Here is an 18130-nt window from a genome sequence, read left to right as displayed (position 1 = left end):
GTCCTGGTCGAGCTGGAAAATATACGTTATTAAGCTTTAATGAACTAAATAATGTAAACAAATTTATTTTTAAAACAACAATTAAAGTTATAGCAGTAAACATAACAATGAGTAAAATAATGGTATTACAATGAGTTTTTTCAGGTATTCTTGTAATATCAAGATTTTTTAAAAAATTGTGTGCCCTCGAAAGACATGCACCAGCCAAACGCCCACATTGCCTACCCTCAAATCCTTCCCTAATTTTAGGCATGTACAAAAACGTATATTCAAAATTTCAAGAAGAAATAAATGTTAAGAGATGTTAAATTGATCATCTCAGTCTACATGATTGGTCTCATAACGTAGCTTGTTGGCTAAACAAATGAAGCTAGTCTTTAAGGTAGTGTGTTCGCCGCCCCTCCGCATCAACCGCCCCCATGACGCCCACAACACACAACCTAACTGTGGTGTAGAGCGTATAAATGCTAATTTGGCTGAAAATATTACATGATTGTCACTTTAATAGTATATGAGAGTATCAGATGGATGATAAGGTAAAGGTGTTAAAAAAATTAAAAGATAGAAATAATGTTTTTAATGCTTTTATTAACAACTTTTTAGAGCCTATGGAGTAAAAGCCGGGAGATGACTCTGTATGCTCTTATATTCAATAATCAATACCATCTAATTCTTGCACTTGCAAGATTTTCAACCAGAGACTCGATAAACATTTTATTATAGAAATAGCTCACATGGCTTAATAGAGTGTAATAGTCTTTAACCACTTGAGAATTGAAGATATTATATGGGATCCCGCCCAAATGAGGTCCAACGAAGCAAGGCCAATCTTGAAAGCCCAAAGCCCTTGGAGGACAAAAAGCCAAGTCAACGAATGAAGGGTCCTTTTTGGAGTCTGAGGCATGAAGACAAAATGATGCATGTCTGAGGCAAAAGGGAATCGTCTGGTGGATAAAAGAGAGAAGCCTGCTTAAGTCAAGGGACAATGCTAAAACCGCTGGATAATAGGAGGTGCCTCCGAATAACGGTCAAGGGGAGAAGATTCCCTTTGAACCCTATATGTTGAGGGATTTGTATGTTGTAAGGGGACATGTAATAGACAAAACTATTCATATTTGTATCAATCATCTCTCTCTGAATTCTCATAAGAAACTTCTCATAATCAACCACTCACATGCATCACTCACACACAATAATCTAGATTCATTTGAGGTTTCTACATTGGCGCCATCCGTGGGACCCTGCAGCCAGGAAGTCCCACACCACGGTTTCGGAGAAGACGGTCGATCCAAATTCAGAACAGCACGTCTCATGGGGACCCCGAGTTACGACAGCAAACGGAAACGAATGCACCATCACCGGAGTGAATGAAGAAGCGAACTTGCTAAATGCACGAGAGATGGAAGGGCAGGTCCTCATAGAAGACGAGACGGAGAAAGAAGATTCGAGGGAAGATTTGGAGAAGGACCCAGTCTCCAATGAAAAATGGGAGATAACTCCAGAGTTCATACGGACTCACAGGGACGTGCTCCGAGCCTGCCTGGACGAGCAAGAAAAGGAAGAGAAACTCGCAGCAGTCAAGACGCGCCTGTCGTTCGATACCCCAAAGTCTAAGAACGAAGAAGAACCTGAGAAAGGAGCTGGCAAAGACCCCGGAGTTCTTTTGGAGTCGCTTGTAACCTTTCTGTATTCAGTCAAAGGCAAAGAAAGATCTACACCGGGCACTCTGGATATTCCTTATCGACCCTCGGACACCTCCGACTTGTCAAAGTTCACTCGGCGCATAGCCGAGGCTACCTTGCCCCCAAAGCTCCGGTATCCCTCCACAGTAGACAAGTACGACGGAACACAAGATCCGTAACACCACCTTCACGCCTTCCGAGGTGCAGGTATGGTCAGTGGATGGACCATGCCCTCTTGGTGTTTAATGTTTCCCCAAACCTTGACGGGGGGGGCAAGGGTATGGTTTGATAGTCTATAACCTGTAAGCATAGATAGCTACGAAGAGCTGATGGGAAAATTCTTGCGAAATTTCATTCAGGAGAGAAAAGCCATGAAAAACCCCAATGAGATCCTGCATATCCAAAGGAAGGACGAAGAAAAGATAGAACAGTTCATGGACCGATATGTAGTAGAAAGCATGAACATCAAAGGTGTATCAGAGGTCATGAAAATCAGTGGATTCATAAATGGTGTAAGATTCTCCCAACTCACAGAGAAACTTGGGGAAGATTTCCCCACCACTTTCGACCAACTGATGGATCGAGTTTGAGCATTTTTCTGGGGAAAAGACACGGGGTCCAAGCTGCGAGAATGGGAGACGAAGAAGGGGCCTCCCAAGCCTTTGGGTGGAAAGAACATGGGGAGTGCCAGCCGTGGTAAAATAAGAGAACCTTTCGATAGAACCCGGCCTCCAGGAAACCACTCAGGGTATGTACCTTCTACGACGTACCACCCATCACGTTTCCCCGATCTCTGACCCGAGGGAGGGAGGTACCCGACCTCTATTGGAGGAAAGATGAACCTAGGAGAAGAGGATGTGTTGACAGCATATAAAACCAAATATCCCATCAGGACCCCAGGCCCATTTAAACAAGCGTACAAGCCCAACCCCTCTGGGTATTGTAATTATCATAAAAGCACCGGGCACACCATGGAAAATTGTGTCCAGTTAAAAAGGTTGTGGGAAGCTGCCCTAAAAACTGGACAGTTACCACCCCCGACTAGAGAACCAGCACCCAGAGTTAAGGAAGAAGAAGAAGATAGACACTTTGTGGACATGATAAGAAGAAGAGACGAGGGGGATGGAAATCTAGGGCGACCCCTCAAAGTTGTGAGGAAAGAATTCCCGCCGGTAAGTATGGAATGGATAAAGGTAGAGGTCCATTTCCCTGGCATAACCGAAAGTGAAGCCAGGGAAATGCCACTGAACATATCGGCTAGCGTCGCCGGACACCGAGTAGCCCGAGTGCATGTAGACGGGGCAGTGGGGTAGAAGTGATGTATGAGCACTGCTTCCTGAGGGAAGTGATGTATGAGCACTGCTTCCTGAGGTTACAAAGGACGTCCAGGAAAGGCTAGAAGAGGATATATGCCCATTGATGGGATTTTCCGGGGAAGTAGTGGAACCGTTGGGATCTCTTAATTTACCGTTCACACTCCGAGACAGAGAGAAAACCCGGACCGTATGCCTCCGTTTTTCCGTGGTCCGGGCCCCGTCAAAATACAACATCATTCTAGGTAGACCGGGTATGAAGGCGCTCAGGGCTGTCCCGTCCATGGTCCACGGGTACATGAGATTTCCAACCCCCAAGGGAATAGCTACCATCCGGTCATCCACGGAAATAATAGCTAGCATCAATCAAAGTACACAACAAAGGAAGGGGTGGAGGAATGGGTACTCAACGGGTAACACTTGATCAGACAGTAAGGATAGGTTCACAACTATCCGACAAGGGAAAGGCGGGCCTGAAGGAGTTGCTACTGCACAAGCCGGACGTGTTCGCATGGACTCACCAGGATATGACGGGAGTCCCCCGAACCTGAACACAACATACCCTGGATGAATTCCACTGGATGGAACCAGTCAAGTAGAAAAGAAGGAGTCTGGGACTTCAGAAGAGCCGGGCGGTCCGGGAAGAAACTGCTAAACTAGTACAGGCGTGGATAGTAAGGGCGGTCAAGTATCTCCATTGGATATAAACCCCGTAATTATCGCCAAAGGCGACAATAGCTGGCGCATGTGTATCGATTTTAAGGATTTTAACAAGGCCTGCCCAAAGGACTCGTATCCTCTCCTGGAAATCAAAAAAAAGATAGATTCTCTTGCCTAGTACCCACTCCAATGTTTCCTGGACGCGTATAAAGGATATCATCAGATCCAAGAACCCCCATGATGAAGAAAAAACCGCGTTTTACACAGATGAAGGAACCTTCTGCTACACCAAAATGCCATTCAGCCTGAAAAATGTCGGGGCAACGTACCAGCGGTTCATGGATAGATTATTCGACGGCCAAAAAGAGAGGAATGTGGAGATCTATGTGGATGACCTGGTCATCAAAAGCATAGATGAATAAAGAATGCTTAATGACATCCGGGAAACCTTTAATACCCTCCGCCAGGCTAACATGAAACTCAACCCGGGTAAATGTTCATTTGGGGTCGAAGAGGGAAAGTTTCTGGGGGTTGTTGTAACCAAGGAAGGAAGTACAAAGGCTACAAGGGAGGTTGGTCGCCCTGAACCGATTCCTCTCCAAGATCGCAGACAGAACCCTACCCTTTATGGCAGTGTTAAGAAGATGTATGAAGAAGAATAAGTTCTGCTGGGACACGGAAGCTGACGAGGCTTTCCGGGAACTCAAGTCACACTTGAGCGAACTCCCATTGATTACCTCACCACTACCGCGGGAGAGGCTGACTCTCTATTTGGCCTGCACAAACCAAACCATAAGTTCGGTGTTGATGGTAGAAAGAAAGGGGGCTCAGATTCCTATATACTTCGTGAGCCGGACCCTGAAGGGCCCGGAAGAGAGATATTCCCCCATTGAGAAGCTGGTACTGTCATTAGTCTACATAGCCCGGAAGCTAAGACGGTACTTCCAAGCACATGAAGTCCAAGTGCTGACCGATAAGCCCCTTCAACGAATACTAATGAAACCAGAGATATCAGGCAGGCTGGCCAAGTGGGCTAGGAGAATACTCCATCGAATATAAACCGAGAGCTGCCTTCAAGGGGCAAGTGATAGCCGATTTCCTTACTGAGGCTCCGGCGTCGGAAACCGAGGAGTCCCCTCCTCGGGAAACACTAGAGGGAAGCGAGAAAGTCCCATCCCCAGGAAACACCAAAGGAAACACCTGAAAGACCAAAATGAGCCCGTCTGGAACCTTCACATGGATGGGGCTTCCAATGAAGATGGAAGTGGGGCAGGTCTGATACTGGTCAGCCTCGAAGGGACCAAATTCACGTATGCCATACGATTGAGTTTTTGCTAGCACCAACAACGAAGCTGAGTACGAAGCCTTGCTGGCTGGCCTCCGGGTGGCACAGAAAATGTCGGTCAAACGTATACAGGCACACGTAGATTCTTTGTTAGTGGCCAACCAGGTCAATGGGGACTATGAGGCGAAAGATCATAAGATGATAGAGTATCTCAAGAAGAAGAAAGAGATACTACAAGGTTTCGAAGAAGCAAAGGTAATACACATTCCTCGAGACCAGAACAAAAAAGCTGATGCACTCAATAAGTTAGCCTCTGTAGCCTTCGATCACCTTGTAAAGGAGGTCCGGGTGGAGACCATTGAACAACCATCCATCTTAGAAAGGACAGTCGGGAGCGTGGAGACATCCGGATACAGTTGGATGGCTCCCATCATCCGATATTTGCAAGACGGGATAGTACCTGAGGGCAAACAAGAAGCCCGGAGACTGAGAATTAAGGCGCTCCAGTATGAGATGATAAACAGTGCCCTTTACAGAAAGTCCTATCTGGGGCCGTCGCTGAAATGCATTGACTATGAGGAGGTCGAGTACATCATCCGGGAAATCCACGAAGGGATATGTAGAATGCACATGGGGGCTAAAATGGTCGCAGCCCGAGCCATGCGAGCCGGTTATTACTGGCCAACAATGTTTCTGAGTGCCTTGCGAGAAATACGGAAATGCGACAGCTGCCAGATTTATGCCCCGGTAACCAGAAAACCAAAGCTCAACCTAGTACTGGTCAGTTCTTCCTGACCATTCCGAAAATGGGGCATTGACATTGTTGGTCCTTTCCCGGAGGGATCCGGCAAGGCTAAGTTCCTCGTCGTAGCTATCGACTACTTCTCCAAGTGGGTCGAAGCGAAGCCTCTTGCCACGATCACAGGGCTACAGGTCAAAAAGTTTTTGTGGGAGAACATTGTGTGTCGTTTCGGAATACCCCACACCATTGTGAGTGACAATGGGAAACAATTCGAAGGAGGAATCTTTCGAGAATGGTGTGAACAGCTGCACATCAAGCAGGTTTTCACGTCAGTGGCGCATCCTCTGGCGAATGGGCAAGTAGAAAGAGCTAATCGAAGTATCGTGGAGGGTATCTCCAATCGTCTAGGAAGAGAACGGGGTTCGTGGGTTGAGGAACTGCCACACGTCTTATGGGCCCATCGAACCATGCCAAAGGTCAGCCATGGGGAAACACCTTTTAGCTTGACCTACGGCACTGAAGCGATGATACCGATGGAGATAAATGTCCCCACACATCGGATGCGTCTGAGTGAGGCAGATAATGAAGATGATCTCAGGTTAAACTTGAATTTCGCTGAGGAAAGGAGGGAGGCAGCAGAACGGCGGGAAGTTGAATACAAAATGGCAATGGAGAAGTACTACAATGCAAGGGTGAGGGAAGTGAAGTTCAAGGTGGGAGATCTGGTGTTGCGAGAAAATGAGGCCAGTCGACAAGAAAATCAGGGGAAGTTAGGACCTCGATGGGAGGGACCCTATCAAATCATTTGGGCAGGAGAGAAGGGAGCATACAAGCTAGCATACCATACGGGAGAAGAAGTACCCCGTACGTGGAATGCCATGCAACTGAAGAAATACTACGCCTAAGAGCCTCGGTCAAGGGAGAGTGGAAAGAAGAAAATGCAAAGAACTTCCCGATAGTGTTTTGTGATATTTGACTGCACTCCTTTGGGTGACTACGTCACATTCTCATAATCACCTCTCCGAGAGGGAATCAATGTAATAGGGTGTTGATACCTTATCTTTTTGTAATCAATCTGCGCAATGCAATTTAATGCCTAACATATGAAGCTAAATGTTCCTTATGTTTTCTCTGTGAAACTTAACTATTTAACCAAGGAATCCGTCTCCAAGACAATTGCTAAACAAAAACTAGCAAATACCCCTCCATCACGAAAGGATGAGAGGGAGGCCTCGCTGATAGGCTATACGGTTAACCAAAAAACTTGTCAAGTGGAACCAAATGATCAAACAATCCTAAGAAACCAGGCAGGATTAGAAACATAACCAAATGTAACCCTAAATATAGCACGGTTCAAATGGTTAAAACTACCAAACCACCTCAGTGGCAAATAGAGTCAAACCCCTAAAGAGGGAAAATGTCGGTTACATCAAAAGCATAAGGCCCCCAGGAGCTAACACATACGAACGTCTTTGCAAATAACAAGTAAATAAAAACAGCAAAAGGAAAGAGGGTTTGCCAAAAGCCATAGCGATCCATGTAAGTTCATGATCATCCCTGGGGAGATGGAGTGGAAGGATCGACTACCAAGGACATGGTCCGAATCTCCTCTACCGATATGTCAGGGATGGCTGAAAGCTGCTCCAGAAACGGGGGCTCATAAGCGATGTAGGTTGCGAAAGCTGCCTCAGCCTCCGACTCCATGGTCTCGGAATAAGTGGGTGTTTCAGCAAGGGGAATGCCCTGCCCTTGGAACTCATAGCCTTCCCTTAGATCGCTTTGATATCCTGAAGAAAAAACAACACAAGTCATGGCATCCCTAACCAAATAAGTCTCACGGCAAGACAGGGCTCGGCCAAAGACCAGCTTGAACCCTTCAGACACCATCCATGCCCGGTCAGCCTTGGAACTATTGAACGCCTGCTCCATTTTGTCATATTTCTCCTGGAATTCCCCGATCAACCTGTCCTTGTGAACACGATTCGCTTCAACCTCACTCTTCAATCTCTCGTTCTCCTCACACACCTTCTTAAGACTAGCTTCCAAATGTTGACAAAGATACCAGAAAACCGATAAGTCCTACAGGCTAATGCAAAGAAACAAGAAGAGAAGAAGAGAATAGTACTTCCAAAACCTTGTCCTGCTCAACTCGGGCTCTTGATAGCTCCATGTCTAACCGGGCAGCTTTCTCCTGAGCTTTCTTCAAATCCGCCTTCAAACCTAGCATCCCAAGAGACTCCTCCTGAGCCAGGAGAACTTGTTGTCTCAGACGTTGAACTTTCCCGTGATTTTTCTCGTTCAACTGCTCAAGCCTGTGAATTTCTTCTTTCAGTTGCTGCAATACCTGGCCATCATCAATAGCGGTTTGAAGATCAGCTGCCCCAAGTGCCAGAGCCCGATATAAATGGGTTCCAAAATCACCAACCAATCGGTCCCGATCCAAAGCCCGAATATTAGCCGAGTCTACGGGAGGGATGGTACAGGAAAGGAAATCGTGCGCTTGCAAAGGCGTCAGGACAGAAGCCCGGGTCTTCAAACCCCACTGGGGAATGAACACGGGGTTGTTGTCCGATTCCTCCGCATTGGTGGCTGGTAAACTTTGAGGGGCGGGGCCAGATCCTTCAAGACGTTTGCCTGGGGAATCGAACTGAGTCAGGTCGGACCCAACAGATGCATGCATATCGGCAGGAGTAACAACGGGAAATTCGAAATCGTCTTCTAAGTGGACAGGCTCAACAGAAGAGGTCACTGGGCGGGACGAGGAAGATTGGCCCAGATAAGGTCGCTTTGAACTCCTTAAGCGGTTCTTCATGGAGGCTTCATAAATGTTAACCATAGCATTTTTCCGTTTGGGGGTATCGGATGCATCAATATGGATAATCGGAGCAAGATGACCTGATGAAGCCGACTCGGTCTCCGAGCTGGCCGGAGGAGTTACAGGAACCGACACGAAGGAAGCAGCCTTCAGGGGACCTTTCAACAAAGCCTCTTTTAGACTCATCTCTGCACAAAGGGAACAACCAGTTAGAAATATCAAAATGACAAATAAGTAAGCATAAAGAAAAACAAGAGGTCAGAAACCTCGGTCGCCGTCAAATATGGCCGGACGAGTAGAAGGATCTGACCATATCCGGCTCAAGCCAGCCATACATAACAAGGGTTCGGGATAAGTCATGGCTTCAGTGGGGTTGCTAATCAACAATCTGTATAAATCATCTTGAGGCGTCGGTGGTCGAGGAAGCGTGCCATGGCTAAGAGAATCCGTACAGCGTCGGCTACGGAAACCCGGAGCAAAGTTAGGAGACACAAAGAAAAAACTGTTTTTCCACTCCTTGGGGCTAAACCCAGTGCGCATCTTTGAACAACATGAGGGATGTTTGTTCACGGGACGACGTTCAAAGGTGAACCAATCACCGTCCACCTTCAAACGGTAAAACCAGCGAAACAGAGGTACGGTAGCAAAGCCCTCCATGGCCCGGCAGGCTATTTCGAAGTGGGTCACACGCAAAAGACCTAAAGGGTGAACCTGATCGAATCTTAGTTTATGAAACTTCAACAAAGCTAACTGAAATTATGTCAAAGGGTAACGGACATTGGCACATTCGAGGGTTTTGGTGTACAAGGTGAGCAACTCGGGACGACTGAGAGCCGTCTCGTGAGGTTTGGGTAAAACAGGGGACAAGGACAAAGGTACACGGTAACGGGCACATATCCGAAGCATCTGATCCTGGGTGAGGATAGAGGTTGTCGAGGACAAGCCTTCACGGCTCATGGTGAATGAGAGGAGATAAGAACAAAGGAAAGGAGTACTAACCTGATCGAAGATTGAAAACCAAATGGAAAGGGAAAGGTCGCCGGAAAAATGTGAGAGAGAAAGGTAGAGGGGAGTGGGTGATTTATGAGATGGGACACCAAAGAGCAGGGTAATAACCACTGCGTGAAAGAACGTGCAATTCAATTTCCACCACATCTTTTTACCGCCTTCATAATCAATCCAGGCTGGGCCGACGACGATCATACATCTATGAGAGGCCCATCTCATACAAATCCATATGAAATCCATGGGCCCAATGAATACAAAGACCAAGAGAACATAAAATTTTGGGTCAAGGATTAAGTCTATTTCTCATGTCATAAATAACATGAGTAATAGACTGTGGGACTTGAAGAGATTATATGGGATCCAGCCCAAATGAGGTCTAACGAAGCAAGCCCAATCTTGAAAGCCCAAAGCCTTCAAGGACAAAAAGCCAAGTCAACGAATGAAGGGTCCTTTTTGGAGTCTGAGGCATGAAGACAGATTGACGCATGTCTGAGGCTAAAGGGAATCGTCTGGCGGATAAAAGAGAGAAGCCTGCTTAAGTCAAGGGACAATGGTAAAACTGCTGGATAATAGGAGGTGCCTCCGGATAACGGTCAAGGGGAGAAGATTCCCTTTGAACCCTATATGTCGAGGGATTTGTATGTTGTAAGGGGACATGTAATAGACAAAACTATTCATATTTGTATCAATCACCTCTCTCTGAATTCTCATAAGAAACTTCTCATAATCAACCACTCACATGCATCACTCACACACAATAATCTAGATTCATTTGAGGTTTCTACAAGAATAAACACCGTTGTATATATATACTTTGTTTCTGGTAAATACAAGCCCTTCAGTACAAGAACAAAATAGTTCATAAAAACTCCACAAATTTAGAAATAAAGACATTATAATTTATTTTTGACTTACATTAAAAAAATGTATTTTAATTATTGAAAGAAAAGTGTATTATAATAATTAAAATAAAATGGAAAAGGAATATAGAGAGAAACAAAAACAAAAAAAGAAAAAGAAAAAGGTAAAGTACACCCGACGTTTCAGTGTTATTCCACTTTCATAATAAAACATTCCATAAATCTCATCCTCTTCACCGGACCTCCATCTTTACTCCGTCCTCCGGCAATGCTGCCGGAATCCACAGACAAACCACCACAATGTCACCACCAACCAAACACCCACGTGACCTGAAACACCGAACCCTCGTCTGCCTGAACAAACTCTCCGACCGCGACACCCACTCCGCCGCCGCCACTGAGCTCGAGTCCATCGCCAAAACCTTGACCCACGACTCCATCTCACCATTCCTCTCTTCAATCTCATCCACCAACTCCTCGGACAAATCCCCTGTCCGCAAGCAATGCGTCCGCCTAATCTCCACCTTATCAGAATCCCACGGCGACGTCTTATCATCCCACCTCTCCAAGCTCATCTCCGCCGTCCTCCGCCGCTTGCGTGACCCAGACACCGTCGTCCGCACCGCCTGCGTCTCCGCCACCGCTTCCATCGCCACCCACGTCACCAAGCCGCCGTTCATGTCAGTGGCAAAACCCTTTGTGGACGCGTTGGTTACCGAGCAGGATGTAAACTCTCAGATCGGCGCGGCTTTGTGTTTGGCGGCTGTGATTAACGGCGCGCCCGAGCCGGATACGGGATATTTGAGAAGGCTTATGCCGAGGTTTGAGAAGTTGTTGAAGAGTGGCGGGTTTAAGGCCAAGGCCGCGTTGTTGTCGGTTGTGGCGAGTGGGGTGAAAGTCGGTGCGGCTTCGAGCCTGGTTGTTGTCAGGAGTTTGGTGAAGGTGATGACGGATTTCGTGGTGAAAAGTGAGGATTGGTGTGTGAGGAAGGGGGCGGCTGAGGTGTTGGAGAAACTGGCGGTTGTGGAGACGGGTTTGTTGTCGGAGTATAAGGCCGCGTGTTTGAAGACGTTCGAGGCGAGGAAATTCGATAAGGTGTGAGATTCGGTAATTATGTCGTTATGTCGATGTACTTGAATTAGATTCTTTATAATTAATAGAAATGTAGTTGTAACTATATGGATTTACATGAGTTGGATTCGTTATCGTGTAGGTGAAAGGGGTAAGGGAGAGGATGAATCAGATGATTGAAGCTTGGAATGCTGTTCTAGATGCACCGGAGGAGGTGTCACCACCACCGGAATCACATTCTTCTAAAGGTAATAGTGACATTATTCACATTTGTAATTTCAAGTAGCATTTCGTTATTGCGAGAACGATTGATGCTAGGTTATATTCTCAGATCGGTTCGTATATTGTTAATTTGAACACGTTTTGATTCTTTGATTCAGATAATATCAGTTTGTAATGTGTATGCTTTGGGCTTTTTTTGATGATCATCTTAATAATGATATGATTTCTGATGTGTGATATGGCAAAAGAAGCAGATAATATACAAAATCCACCACAAACGCCTCAAATAACAAGCAAGCGAATCGTGCACTCAAGTTCTTCCACAAGCACAACAACCAGAACCTCGCTTGAACACACCAGCAGGAAAACTGGTCCAGCAATGTTCCGCAAGCTGGACCGCAAGAAGGCGGATGATCAGAGATTGAACACTATCGAGGGTGTACATGCCAAACCAAGATCTTTGAAACTAGAAACAAAACGAGCTCTTTTCAGTGAAATATCTGATGAAAAGACACTCGAATCTCAATATCATGAAGATATTAGCAAACCTGATTCGAATGTCGACTCAGTACATCAAGATTCTGAGGACTTGTCTTTGATCCGTAATCAACTTGCTCAAATCGAAAGCCAGCAGTTCAATTTGTTTGATCTCCTTGAGGTAATTTCTGACTAATGCTATAAAGTTTTAACAATTGCTAGAGCTATTTGTATTTTAATAAAGGATTCATGGTGGTCATAGTAGATTTTTACCTAAAATCACAACCTAGTTTGATCTGTCTTTTGACGCACATTATGGCACATGTCTTATAAAACACACTAAAGTTTGGTCAACTGAACACCATGTAATTTGGTAACCAATAACTTTAATGTGGGGCTTTGATAATAAGTGAACCTTCCCACCAATTGGTTTAGATCCAACTAATCAATCAATCAATCATACCCAGTAAAATCCCACCGACAGCAGAGCTATAGGTAGGGTCTGGGGAGGGTGGGATGTAGGCACACCGTACCTCTATCCAAAGGAATAAAGAGGTGGCTTCCAGAGAGACCCTCGGCTCTAAGAACATGTGTATGAAGCAAAAGAAGGAAATCAAAGTTTAACAGTTATATAAAAAACTACTACTAATTATAATAATATTAATAATAAGGTCACAGTTTAACCGCAATATAAAAGCTAATAATAATAATAATATAATATGTAAGGGAAATACCATTATGGTATGTGACCTAAATAAGTTAAGTCTAAGCCCTAAGGTATTCAATTCTCTCTAAAAATCCTTAACTTTAATTCTACTTCTCCACGAATTCCTATCCTCAACCATGTCCTCGGAGAGGTTTAGGTCTATCAAATCATGCCTAATCCTCTCATCCCAAGTCAATTTCGGTCGTCCTCTACCCCTCCTCCCCTCTATAGTAATGTTTTCTACGGATCTAACAGGATTCGTCGTCTGTCTTCTCTTTACATGTCCAAACCATCTCAATCTCCACTCTCTTATCTTGTCTGCTATGTTCGCCACCCCTAATCTCTCGCGAAGCACAACGTTTCTTATTCTGTCTAGCCTTGTGTGCCCACACATCCAACGTAGCATTCTCATTTCTGCTACCTCCATCTTCCGCACTTGTGCCTTCTTAATGGCCCAACAATCTGTTCCATATAGCATTGCAGGTCTAACTGCCACCCTATAGAATTTTCCCTTCAGATTAGTCGGGAAACTCTTGTCGCATAATATACCTGTGGCTGCTTTCCATCTACACCATCCTACCTGAACTCGGTGGGTCACATCACTGTCTAATTCCCCATCGCTCTGTACAAATGATCCTAAATACTTGAACTTCGTTACCTGCGGGACCACCTGCCCTTCAATTGTGATGTGTGCGTCTTCACTGTCGTTTATCTCACCAAAATCACAGTGTAGGTACTCCGTCTTAGATCGGCTAATCTTTAAACCTTTTGTCTCTAAGGTTGTTCGCCACTCCTCAAGCCTCCTGTTTAGATCTTGTTTTTTCTCAGCAAGTAACACAATATCGTCTGCGAACATCATGCACCACGGGAGAGTCCCCTGAATCGACTTTGACAACTCATCCAAGACTACTGCAAAAAGAAACGGGCTCAACGCTGACCCCTGGTGAAGACCTACCTCTACAGGAAAGAAATCAGTATCCCCCACTGGCGCACGGACACTTGTTTCACTCCTGGTATACATATCTATAATTATCTCTATGTATTTCCTGGGCACTCTTCTACCCTCCAAGCACTCCCAGAGCACCTGTCGTGGCACACTGTCGTAGGCCTTTTCTAGGTCAATAAACACCATATGTAGATCACGCTTCTTCTCCCTATACTTTTCCATTAATCTTCTTATAAGGTGTATTGCCTCTGTGGTGGAACGCCCCGGCATGAAGCCAAATTGGTTGACTGTAACCTGAATTTCTCGTCTAAGTCTAACCCCAATCACTCTTTCCCATAGCTTCATAGTATGACTTAGTAGTTTGATTCCTCGGTAGTTACCACAACATTGGGCGTCTCCTTTGTTCTTATAGATAGGAACTACAACGCTGCTCCTCCTCCACTGGTCTGGCATCTTACCTGATTTGAGAATACTATTGAACAGAGTAGTTAACCACATGACTCCTTCCTCCCCCAGACACTTCCACACCTCGATGGGTATGTTGTCTGGGCCAACCGCCTTAGACCTTCCCATCCTCCTAAGTGCGTCCTTCACCTCTTCTCGTGTGATCCGTCGGCAGTAGCAGTTATTCGATTGTTGTCGTTGAAAGTTTGTGATGTCATGTTTTTCTTGGTAAGCTCTCCCATTGTTAAAAAGATTGTGGAAGTAGGTTTGCCATCTTAGCTTGATGTCCTGCTGCTCTCCCATTGTTAGATCCAACTAACCCTCTACTTATATATATACTTTTCCATAATATGATATATAAAATTATATACTTATTTATGTACGGATATGTATGACCCCATATATAGTTTATTATGTTATGTTGAAAGGTCTCAAGTTTTATGTTGCTTATATTTCTCATATATTTATTCGTGTCAAATACACTAACTCCAACTTGGGCATACTTAATAGTTGTGGAACCTGAAAACAAATTGCTAACCCATGTATCGAAATGGGTTGATGAGTAGTAATTAGGTCGTAAACATTTTAAATCACATTGGCAGGTTTTAACCTATAATAAATGGGTTGGTAGTCGACCTGTTTAATTAAACAGCTTAGTGGGGGCGATTTGTTTAATTCAATGGTTATACACGCCAACCTTAACACGGCCCATTTAATTAAACAATTTAGCCCACTTAACATCAAAGTCAAGCTCTTTAATGGGAACTTTTTGGTCAACCTTATACGATTGTTTAACTATGTTTTACAAAACGTAACACCTGTGATTTTCGGTCTAACATGCGTGTGTTATTTTATCAAAAATTGTAGAAATATATCGGGAGCTCACAAGACGGGATGCGGTCACTGGAGTCTCGTGTGTGTGGTCTAGAATCAACTCTCGATGAGATATCATATGATTTGGCAAAGTCAACAAGACCAGGGTCAAACGCTAAACCAACTTTGTGCTGCAAGTTACCGGGTGCCGATCTTTTGAGCTCTAAACTATGGAAGAGATCAGAAATTCAACCTTCATCATCATCTGCTGCTAAGAAGATGAATCTTCATCTTGGTGGTGGTGGTGGTAGAGGGTTAATTAAGAACCCGTTGGCGGATGTGCACCGAATATAAGGGTTTGATTTAAGTTTTTAAGAAGAGGTTGTTATTTGTGTTTTTATTTTTTTAAGGGGAGGTTTTGTGTATAGAAGAAGAATATGTGGCCTCCCTTATTTGTGTGTTATGACTTATGGCTCTCTTCCACTTTGCATACTCGTGATGATGGGTAATCTTAGGATTCGATGATGTGTTGCATCTTTAATGAGTGTTGTAGACTTCTTTTCACATCTACAGGCTTTATATCATTGTTACAGATGGAACAATGAACTTTATATTCAAATAAAGAAAATAATCATTCTCTCTTACACGGCTATCATTAAAGATGTAAACGAACCAAGCTTGACTAGACTCGGGCTTGAGTTTAGTTCGTTTAACTTGTTAAGAGTCAAAGCCCCACTCTTCTTGCCTCGAGATTTATTTTTAAAGCTCGTAAGTACTTTTTTAAGTTTGATCTAAGTTGGACTTGGACTCGGCTCAGTTTGTTTATTATTCATTAATTAATTGAGATTCTGGCTCATTTAAACTTCACTTTATTCAAGTTTTTAATTACCTGATCTCAAACACTGACGAACGGTTTGACTTGTTTACACCTCTGGCTATAAATAACCGTCGCCCACCGTTATCAACATTGTCGTCAACCTCATTTGCCTATGCATGTTAAATGAGGCGATTAGGCTTAATCGTGTCGGTATAATCTAATACCATATCCAGACCTGCAAATATTTTCTTTTAATACATATCCAAGCATTCAACATTCTAATTATGTTGGGTTATGTAAGTCATAGACGGATTGGATTATTATTAAATAAAGAAACAGTGTGGGTTTTTGAACCATTTTGTCACATGGATGGATTCGGCAATCTCCTTTCTACACTTGATCCGTGTCCACTCGTGGTATGACTTTTAACGGTTAGTTTCTCACTGGTACTCCACTTACAAACATCTTTTTCATGGCACGTGACCGCACTTTGTCCGGATCTTACTTGTAATATTATGTTAGTGTTTGAGTGCTTAGGCCTTAGGGTTAGGGAAGACTTTATCTAGTACTAGTGAAACTATGTGAAAGTGTTTAATGTAAACCACAATACGTTTTCAACAATTATCATTTATTCTTAAACCGATTATGTGGTATATTGACCGTGGTTCTTTCGTAATTTATTCCTCAAATTATATTAGCTTCTAGCCCAACCGATATGTGGTTGGAACATAGATAGACAATGGGTCTTGTGTTCTGAAATTGTTAGTTGACTTGTATATATAAAAGAATATCATAGAGTATATATTATTTGATTTTGCTTATTATATTGTTATTATAATTAGGAGATAATATTTGATTATGTTTTATGGGTAAAGTTAAAATACAAAGTACAAAAAAAATGAGAAGGGTGAGAAGAAATCTAATTCATTGATCTTAAATTTGGATGGTGGAGATTAATTTAAGAATAAAAATTGATAAGAATGACATGAATGTAATAACCCACATATGATAATTTTCTCTCTCCACATGCAAAACACATGTCAATTGCTCCATCATTTTAAAACGTTTTTAACTTTTTATGCGACATTTTTTAAAATAAAATTGTTTACCATAATAACAAACATTTTTTATCTTTAATATGAATATCATATTGTTATATAAAAATAAAAAAAATTATTGGGTTTTTTAATATTGTGATATTTGGTTGTCCATTGTGTTTTTTAATGGGTTTTTCTATGCAATGTGTTAGGCTATGTGTGGTGGAGGGGCTACAAAATGAGGCGATTTGCGCCATGTGGCGTCCTGTCATTAAAGTGTAGGTTTTATTTTTGGGATATTATGGTGTTGTAGCCCCATATATTTATATATATATATGTATATATATATATATCACACTCACAAACATATATAATATTAATACATATACACAAAACAAGCAGGCGAGAATAACCCCATGCCCCCTACCTATCGCCCCTAAAATCGCAGGAGGGACGGTATTGTAGCCCTTTCTTGCCCTATTTCGCCGCCCACTACACACAGCCTTATAGATTTTGGTCATTGTGTTATTCAATTGGAATTCATATTAAAGATAAAAATTAAAACAAAGATTACATCATTGTGTCTTTTTGTTCGTCATTGTGTCTTTATGCTCAACATTTGTCTTTCTACTTATCGTTGTGTTTTAGTCATTGTGCTCAACATTAACTTAAGTTGAGAAAAATAGTATTATGTTCATTGTGTATCACGTTCAAGAAATTGTATAATATGTAGATTCCATCGTGTTTTACTTTTCAGGTCATTGTGTTATATGTATTTACCATTATGTCTTACGTATCAGGCCATTGTGTTATATGTATTCATTATTGTGTTTTATGTTTCAGGTTATTGTGAAATATGTATTCATCATTGTGTTTTATGTATTAGATAATTTGTTGATATTTTTCATTATATTTACATATTATTACACAATGGTGTTATTAGTACTTAAAAAACACAATGCTCAGTTGAAAGACACAATTACGAACAAAGACACACTTGTAAGTAAAAAAAGACACAATAACGTAAATTTATTTTATTTTTATATAACAAAATCATAGTCATATTAAAGATATAAAAACGTTGTTATTATGGTAGATTTTATTTTTTAAAAAAAAATCATATGAAAAGATTATAGACGTTTAAAAATGATGGAGGAATTAGCATGTGACTTGCATGAGGAGAGAGAAAATGTGTACGCACATGTCAATTAATTATGTTTTCTCACACTTCT

General features: G+C 43.0%; 1 protein-coding gene across 1 annotated transcript; it reads left to right on the top strand.

Annotated features, from left to right (window-relative positions):
* Nucleotides 1-10590: 10590 nt before the first annotated feature.
* Nucleotides 10591-15563, top strand: LOC143552513 (TORTIFOLIA1-like protein 4). The gene is made up of 4 exons (XM_077042718.1): nucleotides 10591-11460; nucleotides 11579-11690; nucleotides 11910-12316; nucleotides 15099-15563. Exons 1-4 carry the CDS (start codon nucleotides 10666-10668, stop codon nucleotides 15396-15398), a joined length of 1614 nt encoding a protein of 537 aa, XP_076898833.1. The 5' UTR covers nucleotides 10591-10665; the 3' UTR covers nucleotides 15399-15563.
* Nucleotides 15564-18130: the final 2567 nt, after the last annotated feature.

Source organism: Bidens hawaiensis, unplaced genomic scaffold, assembly GCF_021521415.1.
Source record: "Bidens hawaiensis isolate Kalapana, Puna unplaced genomic scaffold, B.hawaiensis_p1.1 tig00016939_1, whole genome shotgun sequence".
NCBI lineage: Eukaryota > Viridiplantae > Streptophyta > Magnoliopsida > Asterales > Asteraceae > Bidens > Bidens hawaiensis.
This window is presented reverse-complemented; position numbering and strand designations above follow the sequence as displayed.

Excerpts from the sequence above, each read along its gene's own strand:
- LOC143552513 (XM_077042718.1), top strand. The coding sequence starts at position 10,666 with ATGTCACCACCAACCAAACACCCACGTGACCTGAAACACCGAACCCTC. Across the intron at positions 11,461-11,578 it reads AGGCGAGGAAATTCGATAAG|GTGAAAGGGGTAAGGGAGAG; the intron begins GTGTGAGATTCG and ends GTTATCGTGTAG. Across the intron at positions 11,691-11,909 it reads ACATTCTTCTAAAGGTAATA|CAGATAATATACAAAATCCA; the intron begins GTGACATTATTC and ends TGGCAAAAGAAG.